Here is a 21,481-nt window from a genome sequence, read left to right on the forward strand (position 1 = left end):
GACATGTATCCAGTCAGACTATCCCGGTAAACAAATGCAAAATAAATAAAATAAAAAAAAAAAAAAAAAATATATATATATATATATATATATATATATATATATATATATATATATGGTTGATACTACATGACTGAAGTTTCAAAGCGTCAAATCTGATATGGTCGACACCATATAATCGAAGTTTTGAAACATTGAAAATGTAATAAATCACAACAACCTACAAAAAACAAACCATTTAAATGCTCTAAGCAGGGGGGAAGACCCCCCTGCACCCCCACACCCCCGCTACTTAAATATACCAACTCCGAGATCGAAACTACAGTGCAGAAAAGGGAAATCGTCCCTTTCCGCACTGTACAGAGATCTCCGTTAAAAGATTCAAAGTTTTAAAACTTTGATCATATGGTGTCGGCCATATCAGATTTGAAGTTTATATATATATATATATATATATATATATATATATATATATATATATATATATCATATGTATCTGTGACACATACTGATAGATACACAGGTCTTTGTGAACAAGGGCAACAGACTTGCACTTAAGTTAACTAAGTGTAGGAGCATGCCCAGTGGGACTGTCAGTACTTACAAGGTGACTCCAGGCCAGAGCTACCTGTACTCCAGGTCTGGGATTTTGTGTGCTGCAGACATTGGCTGCTGCACCTGTTTCCGCAGTACAACACTTCACTGAAATTGTCCAAGGCATTCCCCGGCTGTGTGCTGTACTTAATATGTGACTGGGGTACATAATTAACACCACACACAGGGTGGCAGTCTGCATACCTCTCACTGTACATGTTTTTGCAGAATGTCCAGCATTTCCCCCCATATGTCTGGTCTGTTCCTCACACATTTGTGGTGTTCCAGTAACATATTGTATAATGCAGTCACTGAATTGTACTAACTACTGACACATTTAAGTGACGACCTTTACATCCTGCAGCTATTCTGTTCTGTTGCAACCTGCTGTTATACTAGTCACCTTCTAGATTCATCAGAGCATGTGTAATGTCTGTCTTTATTTTGGCCCTTTGTCCTCCCATTCTCTCTGACTTTGTCCAGCTTTTTTGCAGTAACAGATTGAGGGGTATGACAGTCTGTGGGAATACCATCATACGAGTACCTCACATACAAAAGATGTGGATGCTGCCAGATTCAAACCATCAACACCATCACACATGCTAACATCCCTAGCTCAGTGAGCCACACCAGCCGCCGGACAGAGAGGTGTCATTCCTCACACAATAAACTGCATACAGACAGACATTATCACCCTTGCATTACATGAGACACACAATGTGTGGCCAGGTTCTATGTGACAGCCCTGGAATTGGCTGGCTACTGATATATCACTACAAACGTACTGTTACAGCAATTGTATGGGAACACTGATGTGTTGGGGGTGGGGGAAGAATAGCACAAGATCTGCTGGCATAGACAGTAGTCCAAATATCATGTAACTCAACTGTTTAACATCTACCTTGACTGCTGTAGTGAATATTCCAACCATGAGGCCTAGTGAATATTACGGAACACATACTAATTGACTGGGTATCTGTAGTCCCATTTGAATGTTACATCTCTCCAAATATCCCACTATATTCCCTTGCATACATGCAGCAGGTCCATACGTATGATAGCATATTATAGTATTCCTTACAAGTGGTGTGTAGGTGAGTGACTTACCTTGCAAATGCAGCAATTGACAGAACGGTAATTTAGGGCTGACTCTGATGCATGCAGTACACAGCCAATACATGATTAGGTGGAGGTTGTGTGGATTGCCCGGAATCATTTTTACTGTATGTATGCGAGTTGGAGTAAGGTGCCAGTCCCTAGGGCCCTAGATTGTCAGTGCATGTGCTATGCTTTGTCTTTTGGCCAAAGCCAGGCCATACTGGGCATGCCTATGTCTGCCTACAGGGGTTTCTTCCTCTGAATCCCCGTGTGGGTGTGGCTGTGAGAACCTAGCCACTGGTGTGGGGGCTGTGTATCCCTTCCCTTTGCTGATTGTGCTGCAGCTGTTTTCACAGGATCATGCTGTCTAGCATGGCACATACTGTGAACATCTGTGCACATGTAGCTGGAGAGTACTACAGGTCTCCACAAGATATATCGAGGCACTGGAACCATGACTTCAGCAGCACAAACACATGCTCTATGATGTTCCTAGTTTGTGTGTGTGTGCCTCATTATGGTGTTCTTCTGTGGGTGTGTATGCATTTTTGATGGGTGTCATCATCCACGGTTCCAGTGTGTAGCCAGCATCCCCCAGTAAATGGCTGTGCGGGATGTCCCCCCAGCAAACATCTGGTACAGCTGTGATGCGTACCAGATATGGGAGTCATGATAACTGCCAGCGATGCCAGCACACACATTCATGATAGTCCCCTGGGCATTGCACATGACCTGGCATGTGATGGAGTGATACCCCTTGCGGTTGACGTAGATTCTACCCTCCTCATCAGGTAGTACCTTGATGTGTACATGAGAGCAATCTATGGCACCCAGTACCTCAGCTTAGTGTGCTGCACAGTAGAAATGTTGCATACTGTTGGCCCTTCCCACGGGGGTGTGGGGAAATTAAATGTGCTCACTGGCATGTGATAGTATAGCATCCAGGAACTGATGAAGTACCCTGGATGCTGATGCCTGCAAGACCCCCCCATTATGTCCCCATTTGGTCTTTGGAAAGTACCTGTAGCTAGTACCCTAAGAGCTACACATAGCTTTGTTTCCATTGGGATGGTTTCCCCTATGTTGGCTCTGGGTCTGAGTTGAGGACGACAGAGCTCAGTGATTTCTTCTAGCATGTCCGTGTCCACCCTGTAGCGCTCTAAAATCTCCAGCTCATGTAGCCCCTGGAAGGTTACCCTGGGCCTGAACACTCTTCTTCTTCTCAGTCTAGGCCTATTGCCAGCTGCAGTAGCAGCAGCAGCATTGACCTCAGCTAGCACATACAGATGTAGCAGACCTGCAGCAGCCTCTAGCATTCCTTCAGTTAAAATTCCCAAGTCTGTACTCCTTTGGTGCAGAGTGTGGGGGTAAAATCAGATTGTAAGGTGCATGCATCCTTTATAGTGCTCTGCTCTAGGTGCAGCCTGTGTGATTAGCTACCAATGATGCATTCCACCTGCCAAGTACATCATTAAGGACTGTTAATAGCCCTAGGTTAATTGAAACAGGGGTCATCTGCAATTAATATACCATTGGCTTTCTCAGCCAATTTTTTTTTTTTGCACAACCTTCCTCGCTCAGTAATGCAACATGCCATGCAAACTCGCACAGTGAAGGTAAACACTGCTCTGTAGTCACTGCATACACACCCATGAAAGGGCATGCTCAGCACAGTGGCATGCCACGCAAACTCACTGAAACATGCGCCCTGAAGGTAAACAACGCTTAGCAGCCAGTGCACACATCCCCTGCTGAGCACAGTGGCACTCAGAACAAACAGGCACAGCTGAGCTCCAATGAGCTTACAGGTCCTCAGACACCCCCCCTTGATGTCAGCTACTTTTTCTCTGGACATCAACATGGCTCTGTACCTACACGAATGGAATCTGCGGGCATGGATACTCATTTGTGTTATTCAGTAACCCCACCTCATTTGCATAGGGATCTGTGCACACAACCAGGAAACTATACGATTCCAGGCCCTGCCTCATTGGAAACAGCACCATTCCACCATTGTACATACTCCGCAAAGGGTCTTATAATACATTACTGTCACATACAACTAAATTTTGTTTTACAATCTTTTTTTTTTTCATAACAGCATGTTTGCGCACTGCAGCATGCTGTGCAAACATACACAGATCATTAAAAAAATTAATTATTTTAAGTATTTCCCATATGGTTTTGGACACACGGTAGATAATTTTGCACATATCTGTGTCTGCTATCCCATTTCAGTCCATCGAACTACACTTTTGCAGCTCCTGTTCTCTGTTTAAATTCCGTGTACACTACAGACCCTAACACAGGGTTTGCAGGACTGCCTATCTGCTTGCTGGACCACTCTGTCTCCCTCATCTGCATGCAATTCACCTGCTTATGAGGTGATTTGCATGCCATGGATACTTCCATGTTGGCACGTGTGTGCGTGCTGCCCAGCTCTGTTTACTGGATCGCAAACCAGTTTACTTTCGTGTAAGCAGTCTGCCATGATGCCTACACAGAAAAAAGTCTGTGTAGGCTTTATTAAATTCTCCCATGCCTTAATACGACTTGGTACAGAACTTTCCTTTTTGTGGGGTCATGACAAGAAGAAATTCTAGGGAATGTTGACCAACCAGCTAAAGAAATGTGGGAAGAAATTACTCAAAATATTACAGGTATGAGAAGACTATGGAATTGTTATTTATGGACATCAGCAATAAGATACAACCAAGATGTTTTGGTCCTGCTGATTCCTTATGTTGATCAGGCTTATATGTTTCAACCAAGTAATCAGATATGGAAGAATGTGAAAAAGGAAATTAAGACATTTTTACAGATAACTAAAGAGAACGAGTGCAATACGGAAAAACTAACACTGGCAAAGGAACAGAGTGGTTTGGGACTACAAGATTTGAAGGCACAGTAAAAGGCCATGTAACTTAGGTCAATATATTTTATTCAGGACACAAAATGCATGCCTAGATTGAAACATGATAGGCATAGTGCCCAGTAAGACAGCTACAGGATTACACATGGATATTTTGGCAGATTTAAGAAAATAATGTAAACAGGGTTATGCACAGCCTTATATAAATAAAACTATTGAGCATGCCTTCACTTTAAATAAAGTTACACCTTAGAAAATTAGAATAATATCAATTGGCCATACAATATATAGTAGTAATAAAAACAAAGAAAAAATGAAATGAGCATTTGTAAAAGAGACAGCAAACAAATGCGATTTTGGGAGCAGATAAGAGGGATGAGATAGTAAAATGGGGTGAAGCTAGACAAACTTTTAGGTTATTGAACTCAGACCAGCTTACATACATAGGTCTAAGAGAATATATTCTGAAGCCAGACAGTGAATTTGTTAACCGACAAACAGTAAATTTTATAATTGAGGCTAGATCAGAAAAGGCAGACCAGAAAATATTAACAAACATGGGATATAAGGAGATATTAGATTACAGAAAACAATCCAGCATAAAATTAAAATAGCATGGAATGAATGGTTAAATAGCTAGAGATATTACAAAGGATCAATGGACAGATGATCAAGACAGGGAAATATTCCTAATCCCTAGATGTGCAAACAAAGTAATAAAATACAAAACCTTTTTTTTGCAAACCCATATGAGACATGAAAATGTTTTCACAGAAAAAACATATGAGCTGGAGATGTGATCATTCATAAAGAGGTTTCTGGAAGCATATAATTGGGAATAGACAGAGTTGCTCCAATACAAAAATGAATTGAACAATATGCTAAGTCTTATATCTGGAAGAGAATTTTACCTTAGTACAGAAATATTTTATTAGTATAAAATAACATGTAATAAAAAGGTGAAACATAACTGCCTTTAGTGACGACAGCGACTAAAAAAGACAGAACCAGAAAATGGGAAACCAAAAGCAAACCATCAAAAAGACAGGTAAAAAAATGATTGCAGAGATAATAAATATGGAACAGAGAACGGTTAGCTATCATAAACAGGAGAAAAATGAGCTGCATGGGATTCTGTAATAGAAATTTAGCTAGAAGAGGGCACTGGCATGGAACAAATCACCTAAGACATAGATCAACTTAAAGTGGATTAGAATACAAGGTATGAAGTCAGTGGCCCAATTGTTAAGATTTGTAATATTGTAATAACAAATAATACAATCATTACTTAACAGATGATCTCAAATTATATTGCATTTTGTAAATAGTAAACTTGTATGCTTGAATGATTTAAATCGCTCATTAAACAAAAACAATCAGGAGATCAATGCTGGATAAAATAGTGGTTTCTGCTATATGGATATATATACTTAGCAATGGCTAGTTAATGAAAGTTAAATGTAAGTACTGGTTAGTATTACATCTGACCTCAAACCAGTGACAAGTGGAGTACAACAGGGTTCCGTCCTGGGACCGCTCCTGTTTGGTATCTACTTCTCTGAAGTACAGGCTAACACAGAAGGCCTCTGGCTAATGAAGTTCACAGATGACTGCAGACTAGGAGCCATAGTCAATTCCCCAAATGATGTGAACATCCTACAGAAGGGCCTCTCTGAGACAGATGCCTGGTGTCAGAGCCATGGCCTCAAGCTCAATGCCAAAAAGTGCAGTGTCATCCCCTTTGGTAAAAACTCTGTACCCATGAACTACCACATAGGCAGCAATCTACTTAACACCGAATGCGTGATAAGAGACCTTGGGACCCAGGTGGACAGTAGTCTCTCCTTTGATAGTCACATCCCCACAGTAGTCAGGAAGTCCTTCTACATGGCACACCTATTCATAAAAGGGTTCTTATCCAGGAAAAAAGAGGTCATCGTTACCCTCTACTCATCACTCATTAGACCCATTATAGAGTACAACGCCCCTTTTGGAATGTACCTCACAAGACATCTGCAGCAGCTGAAAAGGCCACAGAAGTACCTCACAAAGAGGATTACTGGACTCAAACAAATGCCCTACCCTGACCGCCTCAAAAAACTCCAGCTTTACTCTGTAGCATATCGCCTACTCAGAGGTGATCTCTGCCTAACATATAAAGCTATGTCAAACCCAGAGCTGTTGGACATGCTACACCTAAAGAAATCCCAATCCCTCAGAGCTACACGCTCTAGGGACCTAAACCTTGTCACCACAATAAACAGGACATGCTGGAGGGATAGATTCCTATCCCAGAGACTTCCCATACTCTGGAACAGGCTACCCATCTATGTCAAGCAAAGTTCTTCATTAGCACTCTTCAAGAAAAATCTTGATGAGAGGATGGGAAATAGGAAATACACCCCGGGGATCACTTCTGTGTGTCTGCTCATCAGTGGCACAGGAAAATAACTTGCTTGGGTGGCGTAAGCCAGGGAACCTTGTTGGCTAGGCTTGCGTAGGCCCTTGGGCCGATAGCCTAGTACCTACTTATGAACCTATGAACCTATATGCATATAACATGCCAGGTTGCCTTCTTGTCAGCACCAAACACTGTCTGGTAGAATCACAACTAAGCATATTCAACATCAGCTTCTTCACTGGATTCATACCAGAGGAGTGGAGAGCTGTGGTAGTCATACCACTCCACGAGCTGAAAAAATTATGTACCTACAAGTGTCACCATGCTTATATGAAAACCAATAAAACACATCAATATACAACTTAACAAAAATATAGGCAGTCAATATGCCCTGGAACCAAGCCATTTTTTAAGACAAATCCTGCCTTGTGAACCTAGTGGGCTTCTTTAAACAGGTCACTGATGCATTAAGCTTGTGGACCTGGCCAATACCATGCCACATTCTGGTAAAATCGACAAGCTAATCGATGTAAATGTGGACTCCTATTTTACCCTCTGAGTAGTAAACTGACTTTTTGACAGAACCCATTGTGTTAGTGTGGAAGGCATGTTGTTTTCAAAAAGAGTAGTTATCACGATTGCCCCTCAGGGATCAATGCTATGACCACTTCTCTTTGGTATTTACTTTTCTGATGTCTAGGCTGACATCTTGGGCTTGTGGCTGATGAAGTTTTAGTTGACTACAAACTTGGAGATGTCATTAACTCCCCACCTTAGCATCAAATTCTTCAGGAGGAATTAACACACACCAATAAGAGGAACGGTCTAAAACTAAATGCCAAGAAATACAGCATTGTGTCTGTAAGCAAAACTGTGCACCCACATACCTACTGCAAAGGTAATAAACCTCTGAAAGCTGACTCAGGCATTAGGGACCTGGGCACTTTCATTGACAGCAAACTATCTTTTGATTAATACTATCCACTGTATTTAGGAAATCCTTTTGCCAGTCTAATTACAAGGGATATTCTTTCCAGATCTATGGAATTTATCATCCCTCTCTACTCCCCCCCTCATCAGGCACATAACAAAGTATAAGGTCTCTTTTGGTATGTACCAGTCCAAGCATAAGACCCAGCCTGTCAGACCACAGTGTTTTTTCATTAAGATAATCAATGGCATGGTTTCTGTCAGCTACCCAGTCCACCTTAAAGTTTGCGCTCTCTCTTTTTGTTCTGTTTCCTGCAGTCTATTAATTGCTATCTAGCTTACAAAAACTCGAATGATCCAGTCCTATGCTATCTCCTGCATGTTTGCAACAATAACAACACCCTCAACACACAATTAACAGATCTCAACTTTCCTTGACACATAAATAGGGCCTGCTGGTCAGATAGATTTATATTCCACAGAAGCTCTCTTTTATGGAAATGTTCCCCCTTGATTTTCTGTACAAATTCAGCTTCCTCTCAAAGTACCAGCATGGATTCATCTGCTGCCCCTCTTACAGTATAATATGGATGAATGGATGGACAAACATAAATACACTCACGGTCTAGCCACTCAAGCCCTCATTGAAAGGGGTTGAAGCTATGTAATTAGTCATATAGTGGGTACCTATGATTTAGGTATTGTGGCCCAGACCACCAACGATGCTTTGGATCCAAAGCTTTGTACTGACCTATGAACCTATAATATAAACATACAATTATAAAATGGTACCTTGAGTCATCAGTCTCAAAATAACAAGTGCACCATGTGTGGGGATTGCACGGCATATGTTGTATCTTTCGGCTTTTCCCGGTTAGGGGTCGCCACAGTGGAACTCTGGCCCGCTAATGATTGGCAGTAGATTTTTACGTACCAAGTTGCCAGCCCTGACGCACAACCTTCAACGAAGGTACGCCCATTCACACATGTCTCCACACAGGAGACGCTTTATCTGAGAATCAAACAGGACAACGTCTTACTGTGAGGCGACAACGCTACTGCAGCACCACCACGGCACATAAAAACAAAAAATTTGCTCTTGAACACAGTCTCACTCTCAGCCAGACAATTTACCCTTAGCTACCAAATTTTACATAATCTGAATCTCTAAAACCACTGGAAAACATTTAGATTTTTAGATAGAATGCTTCCTTTCCTAAAATTATGTAAGGATCATACTGTTTACCAACTGTGCCATGTTTTTAATCTGATCATTATAGAGTAGTTTCACCAATAATAGTGAAAAATAGCCATTATAATTTTGATTCCAAAAACTAAACCACCAGCCAGCCCATCATAATACTGCCCTCCCTGCTACCACATTTAGTTAGTTTACTTGGAAGGCAGATACTTGACTGCGGTAGCGTTGTCGCCTCACAGTTAGACGTTGCCCGTTCGATTCTCAGTTAGAGCGTCTTCTGTGTGGCAACATGCGTGAATGGGTGTTCCTTCATTGAAGGTTGTGCGTTAGGCCCGGCAAGCCAGTATGTAAAAATCTACTGCCAATCATTAGCGGACCAGAGTTCCGCTGTGGCGACCCCCTAACCGGGATAAGCTGAAAGACACAAACAAACTTGGAAGGCAGATACCCGCAGTAGTGGTGCTGCGCTAGCGTTGTCGCCTCACAGCAAGACGTTGTCTCGTTCGCTTCTCAGCTAGGGCGTCTTCTGTGTGGAGGCATGCGTGAATGGGCATGCCTTTGTTGAAGGTTGTGCTTCAGGGCTGGTAACTCGGCATGTGAAAATCCACTACCAAACATTAGCGGACCAGAGTTCTGCTGTGGCGACCCCTAACTGGGATGACACAACTTGGAAAGCAGATGATCTTCTGTACAAATTCAGCCTCCTCTCTACATGCTTCTCAACTCCCCAGATTTTTGCAGAATGTCCAGATTTTTGTTTCATATTTTTGGTCTGTTCCTCATAAATGTGGTTTCTGGCAAATCACTGCGGGCTGAAATCACTAAATAATGACATACATTTGAGTATCACACTTGTTTCATACTTCATATTCTTTGGAAAATGTGTGCTAACACAAATTCTATTATTTTAGCAACTAAATATATAAGGGCAATATTTAAAATCTGTCCCTATTCTGGGGGCTTTGCCCCCCCCATCATTATTTTAGGCTTTCTCCAGATTTCTTGTGCTAAAAGGTTGAGAGGTATGCCTCTCAATCTACCAGCCAGCATGGATTCACTACAGGCAGAAGCGCACTGACAGCAGACCATTCTTATCGAGTTTGAGGTAGCCCTGTCTACTATTTTACTACCTAAATGCTTCAAGGATGAAAACTAAATACTTACAATTAAAGTCGTGCTTATTTACTTTCGTGGCAACGGATAACGCCTATCTCTAATTAAAGTATCTGCTCCTTATACTATTAAAAGTAATACGTACAGATTAACTTTTAAGTGTAAAGTTATTTATACCACAATGTTTCTAGTTTCTCACGTTACATATGCTTCAGTTCTCCTTGGCTTTGTGAACTTTATTGCATGCTCTTATTGCTCACCATTAGACCGTGACCCCGCAGTGGTGATACTGTGGTAGCATTGTCGCCTCACAGTAAGACAATGTCCGGTTCGATTCTTAGCTAGACCGGCCTCTGCGTGGAGACATGCATGAATGGGCGTACCTTCGTTGAAGGTTGTGCGTCAGGGCTGGTAACTCGGCACGTAAAAATCAACTACCACTCATTAGCGGATCAGCGTTCCGCTGTGGCAACCCCTAACCGGGAAAAGCCGTAAAACACAACCAAGATTAGTCCATGTACAATCAACTGGTCTGTTCGCTTTTTACATAGCTCTCACCCAATCAGAGACAAATTTCAACAGAATCAGGGACAAATCCAGAAGAAATCAAGGACAATCAGGGACACTTTTAAAATATTAGTGCTATTAACTTGAGACATATGACAGAATCAGAGCATATGAATTAATATACATTTTCTGAAGTAAAAGAAGTCTATAACTCTTAATTATTGTCATTATTCATTAAGTGTACTTCACCACCTTTCCTCCAAGTCACTAGTTTTAGGAGGGTTAAGAGGGGCAGAGCTAAAATTTGAGTCAAAATCAGGGACAGTTGAGAGGTACTACCTGGTTAACAAACTAGGCAGTCAAGAAACAAATACCCGTGGGCTATTTTGTATATAGTCAAAGTTACTTCTAATGTAGTGCTTTTCAACGATCACGAATTTACTTGTGAAAATCAGAACTGCAAATTGAAACTATTCGGTATACCGTGGACTCTATGTACTTTCCCCTCTCACTCACTTACACATTATTCAAACTATAACCTAAACATTACAACTACAGTAATGGTCCGGGCTGTGGGTAAAATGGATGGTTCGTGTTTAGTCCACAACATAAAAAATAAAAGAATAAAATGTTCTTGCTACAATTTCACACGTGGCGTCTCAATGAGAATACGATTTATTCTTGCAAGTTGCACCGTATAATAAAATAAAACAAACAGCCCACAATTTGCACCCACACTGCATGGCGTAATAACTCAAACCATCTTAAATCGATTCTTACTTGTATGAATATCAAGAAAGGTATTTTTGTTTTGTACGTCATTTTGGAATGCCTACGTATATAAAATGCGACTCATCGTTCACTCTTTCTGGACTACATATCCCAGAAAAAGTTGTTCATAATCTGTCGTATTTCCAATGATGCAATTAAAACTGGCCGACAGTTTTCTTCTTTCCTGTCGGAAAAAGAATGGAGGAAATCGGAGTTCTTGTGGAGAAATGTCCGGTAAGGTTTTTTTTTTTTTTTTGTAAATTAGGAGATAAAGCTGTGGGGTCTTTTATCATAGACAATAGGTCCATTTTGGACAGCTCTGATGACGGAATCGAATTTGCTACTTTGGGGGATAGGGATGCTGATAGTGCATGTAGTGCCTAGTCACTGCAGGCCCCCCTTCTTAAGTTTGTGTTTTTGTTGATGGTCTACCTTTTGCATTTTGAGTGGCGTGAAGCAACATGTTCATTATGGAGGGTAGCTGTGTCAACAAGTTAACATAATTATTGGAGAGCTTCACTAGTTTCAGTTTGCTTGTCTTGGCACACATTTGCTTACATTGTTACGTTCTAATAATTTGTAGTCTTATGTATCTATTAAGTCGGTTTCTAAAGTTTGATGCATTTTAAGAGATTTCACCATCTTGTGGTTATGATGGTGCAAATGGTAGTGTAACGTGGATGAAAGGTTGTTTAAAGGTAACAACATTCTAGATCTAGACAGTAAATCCTTATTTGTAAATGTACTTGGTATAGACAAAATGCACGTTTACATGTAAATGCACAGATGTTTATATCTGTATACAATTTATATAAGAAATGTTTTATATCTAGTTATTTGTGCTCTGCACAGTTGAAGTACATATTCGGTGTTTGGACAGATGTTTTTGTAACTGGCATTTGCAGTGTATTATGTGACAATAGTTTTCATTCATTATGGGCAAGTTTGCAGCGGTTTTGTCCCAATGTTTGCTATTTTGTGGTGGTAACTTGTAGAAAAATACTGTTAACTTTGAACCTTTTGGCTGATGTCAGCACTTCTGTGTGGGGATATGTTGAGGCTTTAACATGTATTGCCACGCAGGTGCTTATGAAGGCTACTGTCACTCACCTGGGAGTACCAAGCCCTTGTCCCTCACCCCTCACCCTGGCTGTTTCAGTGCTGTGCTTGCTTCAACTTGCATTGTAACAATCAACTGACGTGAGCCCCCCACCCCCAGGATGGGTGCACCCACATTTGCACCTCATTTCCAATTCTGAATGGTTTATAGTGCTCATGGGCTGATATATGAATGTTGATTGTAGGCAAGACTTGACACCTGTACACCACGGAACTGAGTTTGGAAAATGGCTGAAGTCATGACATGTACACACACGTGCATAGTGGAATATTAGAAGCCAATTTCTCTTTAATAAAGTAATTGCAGTAATGGTTAGAATAAATTTAAAAATGTTGAGATTTTTAAGCATACATGGCAGGATGTATGGCCATGCACTTTTTTCAGGAGACAGTTGTGGCATATAAGCGAGGAAGTTATCTGTTTTATTTAGCCATTGTTGTTTAGGTTGAGACCCATGAAAAATAAAACAGCGATACCATGGAAGTAATAATAAAAAATTCAGACTGAAGAACAGAAAATTAATTAACAGCTTAATAGTAGTAGGGAAATTTGTCCAATGAACTTGAATTTTGCTGTCTTGCCGAAGTTTATGGTGGATATTTCCAGTGAGGAGTTAGAAAATTATGAGAAGAAATGACCACCGTATTTAAAATTGTTTTGGTTTCACCATAGTGGGTTTGCTTTGTCATCCCATCCCATGGTTATGAATAGACATTCAGTGGTTGGGAGGATCTGTTTTCCATGACTCTGTCTTAACTTGTTAGTGTGGCCACACTTCAGGCAGAGCATTTTGTTGTGCTGTAAGGTTTCCTGAGCTGGTTAAAATACGTTCTGATTTTGAAAGTGGCTAACCTGAAATCTGTAGCTCTTGAGTGTTTTTTTTATTTTTTTATTTACTTACTTACCCCCTTTGAAAACTAAGTACTTTTAGGTGTGAACGTTGTTACTTTTGGATGTGATTTGTAGCAGTAGTGATGTAGTCATTATGCAACTGTAATAAGAGTTAGTAAATTGAAGTGGCACCACCACGGAGTAAATGTTCCAGCGATGTAAAAAAATAAAAATAATGTAGAAGGTATAGGACATTCACAGGAACAAACCACAGCTAGCAAAAAAAATCTTTAGATGATAAGTCTCTCCACTGTTGTAGTATAAATCTCCTGGTGCAAACACAATTCTGTTAATCACACCATATATGCAAACACAATTCTGTTAATCACACCATATAATCGAAAAAACACTTAACATTCGATTATATGGTGTGATTAACGTAATTGCATTTGCACCAGGAGATTTGTACTACAACAGTGGAGATACTTTTTATCATCTAAAGATTTTTTGCTAGCTGTGGTTTGTTCCTGTGAATGTCCTATACCTTCTACATTATTGTTTTGTATGAGGTGGTGATGGCTCTGTAGTGACCTTGCACACTTCATGGGGATCAAGTTGGTGGTTGTCCACATTGCTGGTGAGTAGTATGTCTTGCTGGACAGATTGAGACAGTTGTTGGTTGTCCACATTGCTGGTGAGTAGTATGTCTTGCTGGACAGATTGAGACAGTTGTTGGCCAAGGACTGCAAGTGGCTAAGTAATACAATGGACTTAGTCTTTGTCAAGTGACTTCCGGGGTGTTCAAGTGCAGCTGGTTTGTTTTACAGGACAGCTGTTAGGTAGCAAAGTTCTAGACAAGCTCAGGGGAGTTGTGATCAAGCCTCCGGTAGGGCAGTGCCTGTTTGATGTCCTCTTTTCTCCTCCTAAGAGTTTTGTTAACATTTATTGGAGAGGGGTGAGGGCATTTGATTTTTGTATTTCCATAGTGGCCCTGGTAACCCTTCCATCTTTTGGCTCATTTTCGGAGAGATTTCTGCTCAAAGGGGCCTTTATTACTAGATTAGGGTCTACACTTTGTCTTTATTTGCTAATATGCTTGCTGAGGTTTTCTGCAGTGGTAAGGATTTAACAGGAAGCACAGAAACTTGATACTAGGAAATGTAATATTTGGAAGTCTTGGTGGAAGAGCTTTCTTTAGTTTGTATAAAAATATATTGTAGTCTGTCAGAAAGGTTTGACTTTGGTCGTTGTGTTTGCTGGGTCAGAACTGATCTTTGTCTTCTATCGGTGTCGGTTATTGGCCTTACCGGCTTGCTTGATATTACGAAGAATCCTTCTATAGACTGTCTTCATTGTTGTAAGTAGTTTTCTTGGAGATGTTGACTCCTAAAAAGTTTTTCTTGCAGGGGATGTTAGTTTTACTTGAGAAATTGACTTTCCATTTTTGGGTCTGTTCAGTGCATTTGAATGTCTTTAGGAGTCTGAATTGTTGAAGCCTACTACATTAGTGAGGAGGGTTTTATAGCTACAAGAGTCAATATGTACTGCTTATTGTGGAACTTCAGCTGCCATCTTTTCCTACATGCCCGAGGTTTTGTTTGAAATTTTAATTTCTTTTAAAATAAGAAGGCTCAGTTGTCTTTTTTTATTATTATTGCTGATCCAAGAATTTCAAAGAAAAGCTATTTTGCTGGCTCTAAAGAGACGGTCAAAGTTTTGAGAAAAATCAAATCTCGTGTGTGCTGTCCAAGGAAGGTGGGTGTTCTTGTATTATTTTATTTATTATTTTGTTCTAATGGAGACTGGTAGACCTTTTAAGGGTCTGTGTACCATTTAAGATCTTGTGATGTGTATGCATTTGCGGCCTTTTTCGAGGGAGCTACAGATGGATAGATTTGCAGGGCAAGAGCTTTGTCTTCAGTCCAGTCCATACTTTTACTGTATGTTAAAAGATAGGCAGTCTAAAGGTAAGGATAGTTTTGCCTTGTAGGCAAGTCTTCTGCTGTTCTATCCAAATGTGAGAGACACAGTAATGGAGGGAATAGTTTAGTAGTGTTATGTCAGGTCTTGCTGTAACTGGTATGTAGTTTTTAATATGCTGACTTGGTCTTTCTAGGCCCGTGACTTTTTTTAAAAGGAAAATCAACATACATACTTTGAGAAAATTTTGGTGAAATTCCCTTGTCCTCCAGCTATGGGATTTTTACCTTCCACCTGGAGCATTAGAAACCTGGGTGGAATCTGTCACACAGCAGATGCCACTTCAGAAATGCAGTGCCCCCCCCCCCCCTTGTTGTACTGCAGTGGTGTCATTAGGAGCCGAATACATATACTTGCAATGTTTTCCCAACGTCAAAATGTTTGTGGGTATCTGCTGACTCTGCTCGATAACCCCATTTGTGTTTCCAAGATTTCCTAACCGGTTTGCAGTTTTGGTTATTAGTGTTCCATGAGGGATGAGTGAGTGACTGACCGTTATTAGGACTCTGAAGTAAGGGGTGGTGACATGTAGCTGATTCTTAATTTTTTTGTGAGTGTGGCATAGAGGCACAGATTTTTTGAAGAGCGTTTTGATTACTGTGTTGTCAAAAACTGCTTTGAATTGCATGCTGTTTTGAAAGCTTTACTTATAACTTTGTCATTTTGGTTTAGACTGGCGGAAATACTTTAGAGTTCCCTTTTGAGTCCAAATTCTAACCGTATTTATTTTAATACAGTATGTTTGACTTGAGTTTGTGCTCTGGCTTTGTGACCCAGCTGCATAATTTGATGGAGAGGGGCAGCTAGCTCTTGCTAGAGAAATCTGGAGCCAGGATGGTACACCACCCTAAATGTGAGAATTTTAATAAAATAAAAATAAGGTTGAATGTCTACTGTTAATAGTGACAAATTCACATTCTTAATACTTGTGGTTTAGTGTGATTTAATATAGCAATAACCCACGCCTGGGTGTGGGTAATGCTGGATTTACCCACGGTTGGCGTCGTTTGGTCACGAGGGCGAAGCCCGAGGGACCAAATAAAGCCAACCGTGGGTAAATACAGCATTAACCACACCCAGAAGTGGGTTATTGCTATTATACCATGACATTATTTAAGAAAAGAAACTAAAATAATGGCATAGTATAATGCCTGTTTACTGCCCTTCTGCAGATGTCTGGCATCCGCGGTAGTTCTGTTGTACTGCGCGCCTGCGCAGTACATCAGAGATGTGGGCAAAAGCAACGGAGAAAGCAAGATCTCCGTTGCCTTTTTTTTACTGTTTTCGCTATGTTAAATGGGTTTAACATAGCGAAACAGTTAAAATAAGCAACGGAGATCTCCGTTGCTTATTTTAAACTGTCTCGCTATGTTAAACCCATTTAACATAGCGAAAAAGCAACGGAGAACTTGCTTTCTCCGTTGCTTTTTAAAACCTGTCTCGCTATGTTAAATGGGTTTAACATAGCGAGACAGTTTAAAATAAGCAACGGAGATCTCCGTTGCTTATTTTAAAGCTGTCTCGCTATGTTAAACCCATTTAACATAGCGAGACAGGTTTTAAAAGTAGAGTTATACTAATGGAAAAAAGTCCGGACGACCGGACCTTTTTCCATTAGTATAACTCGATTTACAATGTGCACGCTGGCCAATTAGCGTGCACGTTTTGGGGGGGGGGGGCATGGTATAATTTGAATTTAGCTGTAGAAATTTCTTCTGTAAGTTGTGGATTTATTTTTTTCCCTTTATTGAATTGTCTTTAGTGTATTTATTATTTAAATGTAGAAACTACAAAAAGGTTGAACTTTATATATCACTACAATGCCAGAGCGTGTGCCAGATGATATAAGCTGTACTGTTTCCCTCCTAGAAGCATACACATGATTATTAGGCATAAGGTATTTTTTCTGTGCTCAATGACATTTCAGACTGTAAAGGTTTTGTTGCTCGTCCAGTCAGGATAAAACAGACAAGCAACTTTATTACACACAAACACCTTGGGATTGAGGCTTTGTAACATAAACTTATAAACAGACTACCACACTCGTACATGTTAACACTGTCCTCTCAAAATGGGACTGCTGCCTGTAGTTGCTCACTATCTTTATGCACGTGTTTACATCTTGAAATGCAAAGTTACATACACATGCTCTGTTCTACATCCTCCCTGTTTGAGAAATGGATCATATACTGAACGACTGTATTCAGTGACATGCAGTTTCACAGAACTAATACTTTGACACACAATCATACACAATTAGACACAGATAAAGCAATCATGTCTAGGTTGCTGTGTATTTCACACTAGGTCTAGAAATATGACCTGAACATATAATATAAAAGTCATAATTGGATCTAGCAGCAGGAACTGTCTTCAAGGAATGTTCAACTTTGGGGACAACTGGGGGATCATCAGGAATGGGAATGGATACTGGGACTTATTCTTTGGTATGATCATTGTCAGGGTTGCTCTGAGATCTAGAGTCTATATTACAAGGACAGTGCTGCAGTATTGTTTCTGACACAGGAAGAAGATACCTGCGGTTTCTCCTGTATTCTATACCCTCAGATTCCATTAAGCAAGATCTCTTTTCGGCACATATACCTCTCACTTGATTGATTTGATCAAGACCATTTTCATCCTCACTGTCTCTTCTTTCAACGGATGAAGAAATCTGCTCATTTTATCATAGCTGGACTTCTGGCAAGCTTGTTCTGGTTTGCATAGAAGTCTCTGTGCAGGCAAGCCAAGTAGGTTGTCATAGGGTATATTTCCGGGATTAAGCAAATTTAAGAATATATCGGTATTGTCCCTCTTTGACCTCTCTTAGTAATTGCTTTGCACTCTGTACTGCATATTCAGCAAGGCCGTTTGACTGTGAGTATTCCAGACTACTAGTAACATGGTTAAAGTCCCACTCTTTTGCAGATCTGTGAAACTGTGAAAGGAAATTCACCCCGGGGATCACGTCAGTCGCCCCGCTAGATAGGGGTCCAGGGAAGTAAATAGTGTGGGAAGAAATAGCCAGGGAATTGTTATGGCTAGGCTTGTATAGGCCCTAGGACTGATAGCCTAGTACCAACCTATAAACAGTTGAGTGGTATACTGGGTACTGTTGTCAGAAGTAACTTGTGTGTGGACTACCATGGACTGAGAAATGACATTTCGCCTTAGTAATAACAGCACTGGATATTTGGTTGAGTAGCAAATTGATCTCAAACCAGTTTGAATAAGAGTCTACCAACACTAAGTAATGCTGATTGTTCCACTCAAATATGTCCATGGCTAATGTTGACCAAGGTAGTTTTGGAGTCTGGCTTAGCTGAAGTGGTTCTTTTTGCAAATGCGGTTTAGTACTATTGCATACTGAACAAGAAAGCGCTTTATCAATGTCCTTTGATAGAAAAGGCCAAAATACTAGTTCTCTCACCCTTCTTTTGGCAGAATTGGAACCTGGGTAGCCACAATGGAAAGTCTGGATGTATTCACATTGTAAGGAAGTAGGAACGATAACTTTTTGTGATCTTTGAAAATGATGCCATCTTCCATCAGCATCTTCTCTCTGTATGGAAAATAAGGTTGTACTTCTGGCGGTACACAAGATTGCTTTGACAGCCATCTAGCATTGATGGAGTGGTTGAGGTTTTGCGAAATTGGATCATTCTTTGTATTCTCTCTCGGTTAATAAAGTCTTGTGGTAGAAAACTTATGCACTTCCATGACATCAAAGTATTTCTGGGCTATCTGGCTAGGGTATCGGCCAGATAAAGAAGTTTGCCTTTTGTGTAGACCATTTTTAAATTATGCTTTTTGAATCTAAGTATCATTCTTTGTAGTCTTGCTGGAGCTGTATGCATAGGCTTATTTAAAATCGTGACTAGAGGTTGATGATTAGTTTCTGTTTGGATAGCTCGGCTATAGATATAATCATGGAACTTCGAACATGCAAACACAATTGCCAAAAGTTCCTTCTCAGTTTGCACGTACTGCATCTCAATCTGAGTAAGAGTTCCAGATGCATGGACAACAGGTCTGCCTTCCTGAAGAATAGATGCACCAAGACCGAACTTTGAAGCATCACGGGAAAGAACTACTGGTTTGTGGATATCATAGGATCACAATGTAGGCGGGTTAGCAATTTGCTGTTTGAGGTTATTAAATGCTCTGTGGTGTTTTAACCTTGACCAGGCAACATTTTTGCATGTCAGCTCTCTTAAAGGCACTGATCACTCACTAAAGTCAGGGATACATTTTTCCAAATAATTAACCATTCCAAGAAAACACTGTAAGGCTTGGACATTGTCTGGAGCTGGTATCTCAAAAATGGCTGCTTGTTTAGAAGGGTCTGGTCGTAAGCTAGTATTGGTAAACAAATGACCTACATAAGTAACTTCTGGTAGTCTGAATTTATATCTCGGAGGATTGAGCTTTACGTTCAAGGCACACGCAACTTTCCTGGGGTTTCTGTCATGCTCTACTTCACCATAGTCTCCAACCAGTAAATCTTCAACTATTATAACACACAGCCTGACAAAACTTGCTGTTTTGCACACTGAAAGGCTTCACTGGCAGAATTTATTCCAAAGGGCATCCTGAGGAATCTGTAGCTACCAGATGGGGTACTGAATGTAGTCAGTAGTGAAGATTTGCGATCAAGCATTACTTCCCAAAATGAACTCTTTGCATCTAAGACAGAAAAAAACAGTGGCATTTGGCATGAGGATGGCTATCTCCTTGACTGAATGCATTTTAATGCCTTGTTCAAGTCTCTCGGGCCACTGCATACTCTGATTTCATTTGAACATTTGACCACCACATTGCCACTATGATCAGAAAGTGCTTGTGTGGCACATCTCATTACCAAGGGTTTTGCATCCAGGAAGAAAGAGGTCATTGTCTCCCTCTACTTTTCCCTCATTAGGCCAGTCGTAGAGTACAGTGCCCCATTTGGCATGTACCTCACTAGACACCTGGAACAATTGGAGAGGCTGCAAAAGTACCTCAAAGAGGATCCTAGGCCTTAAACACTTGTCCTATTTGGACAGAAGACTCAAAAAAAACATTCTGTCTCTTATCGCTACTTGGAGGCGATCTCTGCTTGACTTACAAAGCCATGTCTAACCCCGCTCTGTTAGAAATGCTGCATCTAAAGAAATCCCTATCCCTCTGCACTACACGCTCCAGAGACCTCAGCCTCATTACCACAATCAACAGAACAAGCTGGAGGGACAGGTTCATAACCCTGAGACTGCCCATGCTGTGGAATAGATTTCCCATACATGTCAAGAGGAATGCGTCACTGGCACTCTTCAAAAGAAATCTTGGGTGGATGGTAAATAGAAGTTTCACCCCAGGGATCACTCCAGTGGCTCTACTCGACAGAGACACTGAGAACTAAGTTCTCTTGGCACGATGCCAGGGTAATCCTATGTGCTAGGCTTGTAAAGGCTCCAGCACCATTAGCCTGATACACACCTATGAACCTATGAGCAGTTAACATGGAAGACACCCACTCAGTTGGTTCAGTGGCTGGAAAATCGCACCTTGCTGCACCATTTTGTTTAACTGGACTTTGACTTTGTCCTGCATAGCTTTTGCAACTCTCCTTGTTGGTCTGACCACTGGACTGTCCTCTGGGTCTACTTTCATGAAGTACACAACTGGAAGCTTGCATAACTTGTTGTGGAAAACATCCGCATACTCTGAGAAAATAGCATTATTGAAGCTGGAACTGGGACACGTGCTTACATGTACTTAGTAAAAGAAAGCATTTTCATTCTCAAACTGTCTGAGACGTAATGATGACTGCACAGGTCTTTGGATTACATAAAATTGCAAACTGTAACTGTTCCCAGCTGAATAGCATGAAAGCACTACTGAGCCTTGGAATTTCTTCACCTCCATAAACAACCAGATTCGTACATCTGGCCAAATTAAGTTGCTCACCAGCTCTCACTTTAGTAAATGTTTCTGCTGACATAACATTACACTTTGAACCAGGGTCTACTTTGAGCTCCATGGGCTTACAATTGGTCAGGACAGTACAAAATACTTTGTTCATTG

General features: G+C 40.7%; 1 protein-coding gene across 1 annotated transcript in view; it reads left to right on the forward strand.

Annotated features, from left to right (window-relative positions):
- The first annotated feature begins 11,620 nt into the window (after positions 1-11,620).
- Positions 11,621-21,481, forward strand: part of PSMC4 (proteasome 26S subunit, ATPase 4) — a 643,785-nt gene continuing 633,924 nt past the window's right edge. Inside the window, exon 1 of the mRNA XM_044079358.1 lies at positions 11,621-11,721. Within this exon, the coding sequence (XP_043935293.1) occupies positions 11,686-11,721 (36 nt within the window). The 5' untranslated portion in view covers positions 11,621-11,685. The remainder of the gene's footprint in view (positions 11,722-21,481) is intronic.

Source organism: Protopterus annectens, chromosome 8.part0 (assembly GCF_019279795.1).
Source record: "Protopterus annectens isolate FY-2018-M chromosome 8.part0, PAN1.0, whole genome shotgun sequence".
Lineage (NCBI taxonomy): Eukaryota > Metazoa > Chordata > Ceratodontiformes > Protopteridae > Protopterus > Protopterus annectens.